The sequence below is a fragment of the Nothobranchius furzeri genome, chromosome 12 (genome assembly GCF_043380555.1).
Source record: "Nothobranchius furzeri strain GRZ-AD chromosome 12, NfurGRZ-RIMD1, whole genome shotgun sequence".
Classification (NCBI taxonomy): domain Eukaryota; kingdom Metazoa; phylum Chordata; class Actinopteri; order Cyprinodontiformes; family Nothobranchiidae; genus Nothobranchius; species Nothobranchius furzeri.
In genome coordinates, this window is record NC_091752.1 from 49,546,666 (window position 1) to 49,559,165 (window position 12,500).

At 42.0% G+C, this 12,500-nt stretch overlaps 1 protein-coding gene across 2 annotated transcripts in view; it reads left to right on the forward strand.

The window, feature by feature from the left end:
* The window catches only part of grapa (GRB2 related adaptor protein a), a 61,305-nt gene that overhangs the window by 38,120 nt on the left and 10,685 nt on the right, over positions 1 to 12,500 (forward strand). For both annotated transcript variants that reach the window (XM_070542659.1, XM_054750468.2), the window contains one exon: positions 3,009 to 3,177. In XM_070542659.1, coding sequence (XP_070398760.1) covers positions 3,009 to 3,154 — 146 coding nt within the window. In that variant the 3' untranslated portion in view covers positions 3,155 to 3,177. The remainder of the gene's footprint in view (positions 1 to 3,008; positions 3,178 to 12,500) is intronic.

The window sequence follows — 12,500 nt, forward strand, 5'->3', positions numbered from 1 at the left end:
AAATGTCATTGTCTGCTCTTTTAACACTGTAAAACCACAGAAAAACAAAGGCTGCATTGCTAATTGGGTACTGCCACTTCCACAATGCAAATGGAGAGTTTTACATGTAAAATCAGTCTTGTTTCACTTGAAGAAAAAAAAAGTTAAATAAGGTTATTACAGGTATTAAAAAATGTGTATTTTGAAGGGATAAAAGGACACGGTTGCGCTGAATGCATGCCAGCTCCTACAGCTGACAGCTCTGCAGCCAGAGGGACGGCTTTCTGAACTAAAGGCTAAATGTGTTGGGATCAGTCCAACACTGGACTAGAAGCATTCTCCACAAAAGACTACTTGTGAGGGGAAAACATGTTTTTTTATTTTTTGTAAGTCTGGACCACAGGTAGTCTCTTCTAAGATATGCCTGATTAAGGACGTAAACATCAGCTTGTCTTGTCACATGACATCATAATTTTTGCTGAACATTGGTATTTTTAAGTATTTTTGGATTTAAGAAAAACATTGATCTCCATTGTTGTTTAAATAGTCGCTCAACGATTATAAAGCTGTCTCCAATAGATGTATTCACCAATTAATCGACATGTCTGCATATTGATTAACTGGTTTACATGTCAATTGATTAACTATCAATTAAAGTCACAATAGCAAAACAAGCTAGCTTAAAAAGTAACATGGTAACGGAACTCTCACCCCTCCTGTCGGATATCATCCCTGTGCCAGGGATATGAGATGGGATATGGGAACCCTCATACCCAGAAAAAACGAGATAGCGCTAAACACCAGTCGCATTTTCCTACATCCAAACATCTTTTGTTGTCCGTGACTTCAAATGGTGTTTTCCTTTTTTGACTCTAGTAGTTTGTCCTAAAGGTGAAATGGTAGCAGCCGGCTGTTTCTCCTCTGATGTTACTGAGCAGAAAACCTCTCACACCAGTGAAGTTCTGTTGCAAAATGTGTGAGCACGAACGGAGTGGAGGACCCAGGTAAATGTGGAAGTGTGGTGGCTCGGTGAGACGGATGACCTGATGGTCCAGTCGTTGGTTTCGGACTGAGGTTTTTTAGACAAATGCAAGAGAACCACTTCATTGTATATATTTTTGTATTTTCTTTAATCTCAACAATACATTTAGAGCTACGTATACTCATTTCAAACATTTTACGAGGCATGAGGAGAATGTTTTAAGCTAGCTTGTTTTGCAGATTTACCATTGTAGCTTGTTCTATCAACTTGTACATTTGCATTTTGTAAATATGAACGACCAGTTCATATTCGTGTTGGTCAACCAATTCCCAAGGAAATGAGTCGACCATTCTTTTATAAAATCTGCCGACTGAGTATTTGACAAAGAGATGGATTACTTGTTAAAACAGCATATTGGTCAACCAGAAACCTGGTCAATTGTTCTGCCATCTTGGTAGAAGGACTAATTTAGATATTGGTGGTCTAATAGTTGAACATACAAGCTCCAGTAGCACGCCTCCAGGCGGTTCAGAACTCTGCAGCCCAGTTGTTAACATCTACCAGGAGGTCTGAACATATAACACCAGTCCTACGTGCCTTGCATTGGCTCCCTGTTTTTTATCGCATCAGGTTTAAGGTCCTCATGTTTGTGTTCAAGGCGTTAAACACAGGGGCTCCTAAATATCTTTCCGATGTCATCCACCAGCATGTCCCGGTGCGTTCCCTTAGGTCAGCTGACCAGAGATTACTAACTGTGCCTAGGTACAGCCTGAAGTCTCGTGGTAGTCGAGCTTTTTCAGTACTTGGACCAAGTCTCTGGAATGAGCTGCCAGCCGATGTAAAACAGGCCAAGTCATTAGAAACCTTTAAAGGAAGACTGAAAACACATCTGTTCTCGCTGGCTTTTGGACGTTGAAGTTGGGGGAAGTAGGCCGGATATGGACTGTGAACTGGCACTCAGGTTTTTGTACTGTATTTTAAAATGGATTTTTTATTGTATTTTTATAGGATTTATTACGGTATTTTACAGGGATTTTTTAGTGTATTTTAATGGATTTATTAATGTATTTTAATGGTCATATCTCTGTCCTATTGTGTGGCATTTTATTGATGTACAGCGCTTTGTTTGTCCATTCTGGCCATGTGAAAGCGCTCTATAAATAAAGTTGATTTGATTTGATTTGATTTGATACTGATCACCAAACAACACTGATCAACAGATTTGTTGGCAAACTTTCACATTCTTCAACACATCTGAATAACCTAAAGAAATGAGTTGATGGCTCATTGTCAAATTGGTTAACATATTAATTGCTATATCATAGGGATGTACGAAAATGTCAGTGTGGCAATATATCGTGATTTTTCCTGCAATATTATATCGATATTCAAAAGCCGTGTATCTAGTTTTTGGAAGAATTTACATGCAAACATTTGTGTATTTTCTTTTCTTTTGGTGCAATTCAAAAGCCGACCGCTAGTTGGCAGCAGTGTGCAGTGGGTTTTGTTTCCATCACTGAAATGCAAATCCCTCTAATATGGTTCATATACCTCATGTTAAACATTTAAGTATCAGTTTGGACAGTTTTTTTTTATTTTCCCATCATAAATTCAGTCTAAATAACTATCGTCTGATGTATCGCATATATCGTGATATATTCAATGTGTCGTCTCCCCTGTATACTTATTGTATCGCCATAATTTCACCAATACACATCTCTACTATATCAGCATATTGGCAAACCAGTGTCTTTTATAAATTGGTCAACAGAGTAATTGGGATGTTGGTATAGTGGTTAATTGATTCTTTTTTTTAATGCTGCATTTCTGTAAAACTCATCTTAAGAAATCAAACAAAAAAAGGTTGGTATGAAATGTTGGTCATTGATTGGTATCAGCCCTGAGAAAAATTCATAAGGATTGATCTCCAAACAAGCGACACTGAGAAATTCCCTTTAAAGGAGAAATCACCTGTAGTTTTTACACAATATTAATGCGCTGGATGGTGAAATGATTCATATTCCCTCATTTCTTATGTGTCTTGCAGTTATGGGGACCACGTTCAGCATTTTAAGGTGCTGCAGGATCGCTGCGGCCAGTACTACGTGTGGGACGAGGGCTTCTCCTCCCTCAACGAGCTGGTGGACTTTTACCATAGCAACAGCATTGCTAAGGAGAGGACGGTCTTTCTGAGAGACCCAGAACACTTTGCAAGGGTGAGCATATATGACTCATTGTTACTTACTTTCTTTAACCATAGCAACCAAATGAAAGGATGCATTTTAAAGATGGTAATGTGGACTGAGTAACATCCATTAGTTAAACTCAGTGGTTTCTTCTCATTACACTAAAGATGTTTCCTGTATTCAAGTAAGGACTGAAGATGTATGCGTAAAACACATCTATCCATTCTCATTTGCCTCCAAATTTAAATTCCAGGTGAGACTTTGAGACTCAGTGAAATAATTACCATACCTGATGTCAAATCAACGTCAGCACTGATGTAACAAGTAGCACAAAAAAATATTTTTTTCATGTTGATGAGATTTTGAGGGTTAAGCAGTCATGCAGTGAGGCTGACAGATCTGACGACACTCCACATGCCAGGCGAAGCGTCTGGAGCTGCGACTGCAGCAAGAGAGTTCGTTATGAAGGTGCAGCTCATAATGAAAGATCACAGGACGGCTGCCAGTTTCGGGCAGAAAGATCTTAGTCACTAGGTGAGAGGAACCGAGTGCCAAGAAAAACTGACTCTAAATGCAACTGGTGTCACTCAGGATTTGGTTCCCAGTTATGGAGAAGCAGCACAAACAGCAAAACGAGCCTTTTATTGGGATTGATTAAGATCGTCAATCTAAAGAGGTAACATTTTTCAGGTTAGACAGCAAAATCATTTGCAGATCAAATGAATGTTTGTTCCCGTTCTGGAGGAAAGCGGGTCATCAGTGTCAGTGAGGTAAAAAGTGTTAATTTCACTGGCATTCAGAGACAAGCTCAGGCTGTATAGCAACTGTTCCTGGGAGTGGCAAACACCCACAAGGCTCTCATAGATTCTCTGGAGGCTTTTGATCCACAGCAGTGCTGACATGTTGCTACCAATGTAACACCAGCTGGGGGTTAGGTTAATAAATGTCATGGTCTGAGACCATAGCCCTCCACTCTAACAAAGTCCCAGTCACAGTGAGATGAAGTCAGGGGACATGCAGTGTTTTTATTCCAGGAAAAAATTCATTGTTTATGATCTGCAGTCAAGTCTGCACAAAGCTAACGCTGCAGTAAACAGGAGCGACCTAGAAGTTATCTCTTGTGCCCCTAAGAAGCCACGGTATATTTTGTTTTAGTCTAATATTGGATAAAGCAGGCTAGAGGCTAGCATCAAGCTAACAATGCTAATGGTGAATTAGAAGCAAATAGCCGGCTCTAAAATATCTCAAGCTACTTTTTCAATTACCAACAACTCAATATTACAGTGAAATAATTGTGTGAAGTGAATAATGAGTCAGTCGTGGTGTTTTACTTCCTTTAATGAATCGTTCAGAACTATAGCAGCAAGCTAACAGCAAGACAGCAAACTACCACACTTAATCTAATAAGTATAGTACTTAATTACTACCATATAAGTGTAGTAACAGCTTACTATAACAAAACACCCAAGAATGCTAGAACCAGATAAGACAACGTATTTATATACTTATCAACTTACTGTGTATAACTCGTCTTTGCTCCTCATCTAGAATCTTCTGGCGCCGATCTGTAACTGGTAACAGCCATGAAACTCACAGAACGGTAGTGGGAAAGCAACTTTTTGTTCATAAAAATTGATTGCAGAAACAGAATTTGACCACTGGATGTCAATCTTACTTCACTCTTGCATATTGCTCCTTTAAATACCCAATGCTAGGCCCCACTCACTAAGTGAGCTAGCCTTCCTCTAGTGGTTCAGTTTGAAGCTATGGAATACATGTTTTTCGCCATGTCCACGCTTTATGGACACATGTAAATATCATCAGATGTTTGTATAGTCACAATCAGATTAGGTGCAAACAATTCCGAACTTGTTGAAAATGAACCGATTGTCCTCACGGTCTGATAGATAGCCAAGGTCGAAGTGGAGTCAGCATTCTGATATTACACAAATGATCTAAAACAACCCGTATAAAAACCATCTCCGAACATTTTGTGCAGAAATAAAAACATAAGTGAAGCGAAACTGTTGCTCCGTGGTGTTTTGCGGGTGATTGGACTTAGAAGTGAGGTCAGAGGTCGAAAAGTCTTTGCTTGCATTTTATAACAGCAGGAAAAGAGGAAATAAGAAACGTCCAAAAGTTTGAGACAGGCTAAGTTGTGCATTGACGTTTCTTCCTGATTCGATTTTTATTCTGATTCAGGTCAAAAACGAAGGAATGTGGTTTTCTGAAGACAGAAATTGCAGATCTGATGCTCATTCGGAGATGATCCATACTTATTTAAGATTTACCTAAATGTCAGTCTGACTTTTGTTTCCGCCTTGTGGAATTTCATCAGCCTCTTGCAACTTTGACTTTAAAGCTCAAATCTGGCTACTGATACAGAATACCAAATGAATTTACAAAGGTTTCTTCTGCTTCTCATTTGATGGAGCAAGAAACTTATGGGGGAGCGTGACAGGATTAGATCCTAAAAATAGGCTTTTGTTTCACAAAGCAGACTGCCACAAATTTCAGTCTTCTGTTTAAGCGTCCCGCCCCTCTACCGAAGCATGTCACAAATCACAGAGGAGGCGGTGTGTTCAGTTTTTCTGACAAAAACATCTGGAGCAGGTGCAGGGAAGGCATTTAGCTGTAGGCTGTTGTGATGGTGGTTAAATGGGCAAAAACAAGAGCTGTCACAGGGGAGGCTAATAAACGGTCTCATCTAAACATTCTAATCACGGAAAGTGGGAATCGGTTTTCTGGGAGGTTCTTAGAAACCTGGGCTCAGAGAAAACAACATGTGGTAGGTGGTGATGACTCGAAGTGGACTCATTCTGTCTACGTTCGTTTGAGATGTTTAAAAATAAACAAATATTTTGAAAGAAAATTTAGAGATGCAGAGCTGCCCTCAGCAGGAAAAGTGATGTTTGAGTCTCATCTGGTAGCAATACTTCATCATCTTTATTAGATTTTCTTGTCATTTTCATGGACTGCCATTAAAATGTCCACTGTAAAATTTGTGCAGCATGTATGCATTTATTTTTCTGTTAGAAAAACACCTGATGACTTGACCTTTGACCTTCTGTTAATCAAATGACATAACAACATTTAGCCTAGAAATCTAGCCAAAAAGTTTGCTCTTCAGATTGGTCTGCACGCTCCATTGTAGGCTTACTGTTGGCTTGGCTAAGTTCAGGCCGAGCCAGTCACAGCGCCCTATGTTTGTAGAGAGACGTTGAGCAAGCTTAGCAATTTTACGTCACAGCTTTTTTCTTTTTTCACGATGACGGCAGAGCTGTGATGGAGCAAAACAACAGCAACTTTGAACGATTTAGACTTGGGCTTTTCTTTGCTACATGAGCAACTAGAGGTACTACTACTTTTTGACGACGTATAGTGAACTGCTCTATCAACTGATTTTTCAAAAAAGTCTCGGCCTAGGAGGGGGCCATGGCTCTCTGATGTCACACGGGCTTGCAGGCGGGCGTGTAGATCCTCGGAGAGAAAGTGGAAAAAGGATGGCCTACAGGTCTCGCGTGAGTTGTTCAGAGCATCTCTGGTTGCTTATCAGGATGCAGTGAAGGCCGCCAGAATGGCCTATTTTGCAGACATCATTGAGACAAACTCCAATAATCCTAAGATTCTCTACAAAACGCTAAACTCTGTTCTGGTGTATCAGGAGCCTAGCTCCATGTCTCCTACAGCTGCTGGAAACTCTGAAGCTTTTCACAAATTCTTTGTTGATAAAGTATCAGGCATTAGAGCAGTCATTTCAGGTAACTCTGTTGACCCTGTTCCAGTTCCTCCATAACCACCCACCCTGAGCTCCCTCAATACAGTTTCATACTCTGAGCTGAGTAAGCTAGTTGCGAGACAGAAACCATCTGGCTCTCCACTTGACGTTCTGCCACCTCGTCTCTGGAAGGCTGCCTTTCCGTGCCTTGGCCCTTCACTTGGTCAGATTATCAATGGGAGCTTCAGCACAGGTGTTGTCCCAGCTGCTTTGAAAGCAGCAGTTATTCGGCCGACCCTGAAGAAACCTGGTGCTGATGTCTCTGTGATAGAAAATTACAGGCCTATCTCTACCCTGCCCTTTACATCAAAACTGCTTGAGAAAGTCGTTTATCAGCAGCTGGTCTCACATTTAGCTGACTCTGATCTGTTTGAGGTTTTCCAATCAGGGTTCAGGTCTGGCCATAGCACAGAGTCTGCTCTACTGAGGGTCCTAAATGACATCTATCTATCACTAGATCAGGGTACATCTGTGCTGCTTCTGTTGTTAGACCTAACAGCAGCCTTCGACACAGTTGACCACGCGATTCTACTCGATCGCTTGGAACGATGGGTTGGGATCAAAGGGTCAGCTCTGGATTGGTTTAGATCGTATCTCCAAAACAGGACATTCTGTGTTAAACTGGGTGATGTATTTTCTTCTTGGGAGGGGCTCCGCTGGGGAGTTCCGCAGGGGTCGATCCTTGGTCCTCTTTTGTTTGCCATTTATCTGCTACCTCTGGGGTCAATCTTTCGTAAACATGGCCTATCATTCCATCTGTATGCTGACGATTGCCAGATTTACTCTCCATTGTGTCAGGAGAAAGGTCACTCTATTCAGTCCTTTGTCTCCTGTGTTAATGAGGTGAAGTCTTGGCTAATGTCCAACTATCTACATCTGAATGAGGGAAAGACAGAGCTCATTGTTTTTCACCCCAACAGCAGGAATGTGGATTGTTATGTTGATCTTGGCCCTCTTTCTCCATACTCAAAACCAGTTGTTACCAGTTTGGGGGTGAAACTTGATGTAGGACTTAAATTTGACGCTCACATCAATTCTGTGGTCCGGTCCAGTTTCTTTCACCTGAGACGCCTTGCTAAAATCAAGCCTATGCTGTCGAGAGCCCACCTGGAGCGGGTACTGCATGCCTTTGTTATTTCTCGGCTTGACTACTGCAACTCTCTATATGCAGGGTTGTGTCAGTCAACACTGCGTCGCCTACAGGTTGTGCAGAACAGCGCTGCCAGGTTCCTGACTGGGACCAGGAAACGGGACCACATCAGTCCGGTTCTGGCCTCTCTGCACTGGCTTCCGATTTGCTATCGCTCACAATTCAAAATCCTCGTCTTTGTTTATCATTTCTTCCAGGGTGGTGGCCCACCCTATCTAGCCACACTCCTGAAAAGACACTCCCCATCTCGCGCTCTGCGCTCCTCTGACCAAGGCCTGCTCACTGTCCCTCGGTCTAGGTGTCGTACCCGTGGGGACCGGGCTTTCTCAGTCCTAGCACCGTCACTCTGGAACCAGTTGCCACCCTAAGTTAGGCTGTCCCCTTCTCTGCCAGTCTTTAAGAATCACCTAAAAACACACCTCCTCCGCTTGGCGTTTCCAGAACATGTTTGATTTTGGCCCTCTTTTATGTTGTATCCATTCCACAGTTTTCATTGATACACTCAATCCATCCACTCAATCCAAATGTGTTTCACACATTTGTCCTTTACCATAATGTTTCATCTATCTTGTAATTTCCATTTTGTATTTTGTAATTTGTATTTTGTAATTTGAATTTCTTTTATTGTTGATTTATTCAATATATTTACATACAACTGTACAATGTTCAGCGCTTTGGGCTTCCTGACAGGGTTGCGGAAGGCGCTTTATAAATAAAGCTTTGATTGATTGATTGATTGATTTTGTCAATATGATTACAACACATTGTTTGTTGCTCTGATTGGTCCTAGCGCTGTCCAGTTGCATGCAAAGACAGTTTGAAGGACAACCATATATTCCGGCCCCAACCTCAACATTCCACTATCTCCGCTCCGCTCTGGCACGAACTCCGCTGCAAAAACGGTCCCGTTGTAGTCAATCAGAGCTGTTCCACCACTGCGGTCGTGTGGCGCAGTGTGCCACCCGCTGTTCCGCCATCCGGACGCCAGAGCACCTCCGCAGTAAATGGACAGAAATCACAACCACCCAACAGGAAAGGGAGCAAGCACAACTTCCGTTATTTCACAATAAATTGATAAACAAAAAGCGTTTTTTGTTTCATATGCACAGGTTTAACAACTTTTAACAACTATCAATGGTGGCTGAACTTTAAATGCACAAAAATAAGCCATAAATACAGTTTCCACTATCAAAGTAGTCACCCTTTGTTGATCCAAACACTGTTGATCTCTCAACACAAATGATGGGCAGATTAAACAGTTCATTTCGATGCTTCTCCCACACAACGGGTGTTTGGATCTACTGTAACTTCCGTGTTTATTGCTCGGACTGTATCGCAAGATCTCGAAAATCCCGCACATGCCTGTTTGCGCACCTCAGGTCTCCGCACCGGAGCGGAGCCGTTGTAGAGCGGGTACCAGTAAAAATTGAGTTCGGAAGCGAGCGGCAGCGGAGGGCGGGGGCGGAGCGGAGATAGTGGAATTTTGGGGTAAGACTGAGCTGGGTCTATGGGTTGTGGACATACTATGTATTTACACAAATATAGGATAGCTTGCCAGTCTAAACAATAATAATTTCTTCACACCTCTTAAACAAATGTTCAGAAACACATTTGTCAACTTTTAGGTCGACTTTTCTGACTGTGAAACGTTTAACTAGTTTAATCCAGTAGAAGTTGAAGAAATGTTTGTGTTTCTCAGGGAATAGCACTCAAATATGAATCCTGGATAGAAACCTCAGGCAGATGCAAACATGAAGCCGACTGAAAACTTTAACAGAATGTTTATGCTTGTTGATGTTATTGGCACTCAGCACATGTTTTGGTTTTCCTCCTTGCCTTCGTGATGAAGCCCATGTGCTCTGCATTCCCAATTTTTCTCAGTTGTTTTTGTTTACACTGATAGAAGATGACACAGCTGTGTCCATGTTTCATCCATTCAAATTACCCTAGGTCAAAAACTCGCACCTGGAAATTTGACTTGCGTGGCACAAAGCCAGAGTTCTGGTTGCAGTTGTGTTTGTGATTATCAAAACTCACAGCCTGACCAAAAACAAATGTTGCTACTTAGATTAAAGATTTCGGGTTGCTGCGGTTAGTCATAGTTTCAGCAACATTATGTCCAGTGAACGAAATCTGCTGACTACCTGAATATGCTGAATGACTCGGTTATGCCATCAATGGATTTTATTCTTCCTTGATGGCATATACTAAGATAAAAATGCAATTTTCCCGATGAATCAGGCTCAAATTGTAAAATAACGTTTCAGGGAGCATGAGATCTCATTTTCACACAAGGACCAGCCCCCACAGAGTACAGACCTGGGGTCTCATTTATAAAACATCACGTAGAATCCTTACCAAAACCGTACTTAAGCTCAGCAAAACAAATGTACTTATGCCAAGTAGGTTTGTGACCTATAAAACATGGAAACACAGTTTCACGCAATCTCCGCTTTAAAAATACGAGACTATCGAGAAAGGTTCTCAGCTGCTTTTTAGTCACATCCCACCCTCAACACGCCCACTTTCTGCCATAAATGGTCAGGGCAAAGTGCCTTGTGGATCAGAGCAGTCAGACCTTCTGGCCCTGAATTTGACTCAGAACGATAGTAAAATTGTGCGTCTGACGACATAATTCTAGGCGCCAATTAAAAACTAAGCAATATTTCCACTCCATTCCTTTTGTAGAGGCAGAGGCTGTTCTTTAGAGTATATCAAAACAGACCTGACCTCTCTAGGATGTTCTGGGCCTGAGGTAAGCCCTCAAAGCAGTAATCTCAAATCGCCCTTAAATTAACACTTTGGCCACTGATTTAACCACCCTATGAACATGCTATCAGGCTGAAACTTTGTATGCGCTTACATCTTATTGTCCCCTAGTTTCCTGTACAATTTCATAAATCATTTTCATAAATCCCAAAGTTTGCGTGGAAAGTTGTTTACGCAGTTTTCCAACCCCGTTTTGTGCGTAAGCAAGTTTTATAAATGCGGCCCCTGAAACTCATCTCTGGGATGTTCCAGAGAAGGCTTTGCACAGTGGTTGGAAATCCACACAAATACGGGTACAACATGCCAACTCCTCGCAGGAGGGCTAAAGCTGGAATATGAACCTTTTACCTTCTTGCTACAAGGCAATATAAATATTAGGGATATTCGAAAGTCAGCAATATCAATCAATCAATCAATACTTTATTAATCCCAGAGGGAAATTAGAGTTTCAGTACACACAATTCAGAGATCAGACATACATGGGCAAGACACATGACAAGAATTGGTGACTATGGTCATTCGCAACCCGAGTCGCGCTACCTTAATAGAGAGCCCGTTTCCCCCGGTGACAGCAGCCATCTGCGGTGCTCATCTACTGTACAGTCACAGGTGGGAAGGAGATCTTGGGAGAAGCAAAGAGTACATTGACTCCTGCAGATTGATGACATCGCCAGGCTGAAGTCCCCCAATCTGAAGGCGGTGGGGGGAGGCGGGGGGAGGGGGGTAGGTCAGGATTTCACATCATCTGTCTGCATTCCTTCGTGGGGGTTTAATTTGCTCGCCGCTCAAGGCTGCTCAGGCGTCAGATTCAGATAACAAGAATTTGTTTGGGTCAGGCTGAGATAATTTTCCTCTCTGCCTTCAGTCTTTAAAGTGATCATTCCAGCCCTTCAGTGAAGCCAATTTTGGGTTTTTAAACCTGTCCATACCATCCGGTGACTCTCTCCGAGATGACATCCATTTTGCGCACTAATACCGGTATCGTAGATAGAACAGTGTCCAGTTTACGATTCACCTTGAATAACGTCCCAGTCTGAGAAGTTTCCACACGGACGGTGCTTTCCTTGGGGGCAGGTCACCCTCCAATCGCTCCCATCTTCCCAAATTTCCAGAAAACCAGATATCCTCCCACTCTAATCAGGAGAAATCCAGTGATCATCAGGCCGAATATCCACACGTCTTCGATATCCTGAATGGACAGCTGGCTGAGTCAAATGATCTTCCACTCCTTATGGGAATCCAAAACCTACCCCACCGGGTGTGTCCCCTGTGGACATGTGGAAGCCCCCTGCTCCGTTCTCATTGTTGAAAAAATCTTATCGATTGCATTGAATGACCAGTTTCTCAAATCCATGGTTAGTAAATAAGAGTTTTTAAGAAGAAATGCAGAGAAGAGCTCTGTTAGCAGACAGGACAAAAAGCCTTGGGAAAAAAAGATAAAGGAGCGAAAGAGAGACGCGTCTGTACTCCTCGAGTGACTTGAAGAATAGAGCCCAAAAATAGTATCATGCTATTTCACATATTGGGACTAATTAATTGATTAATCTTGATTAATCACATTTTAATCGTTCAAGTCAATGTGACCCCAAGCAATGTTTTTTTTAATTGAAAATACTGTTAGTGAGGTATAAAGGATATATCCCCTCCTTAATGAGT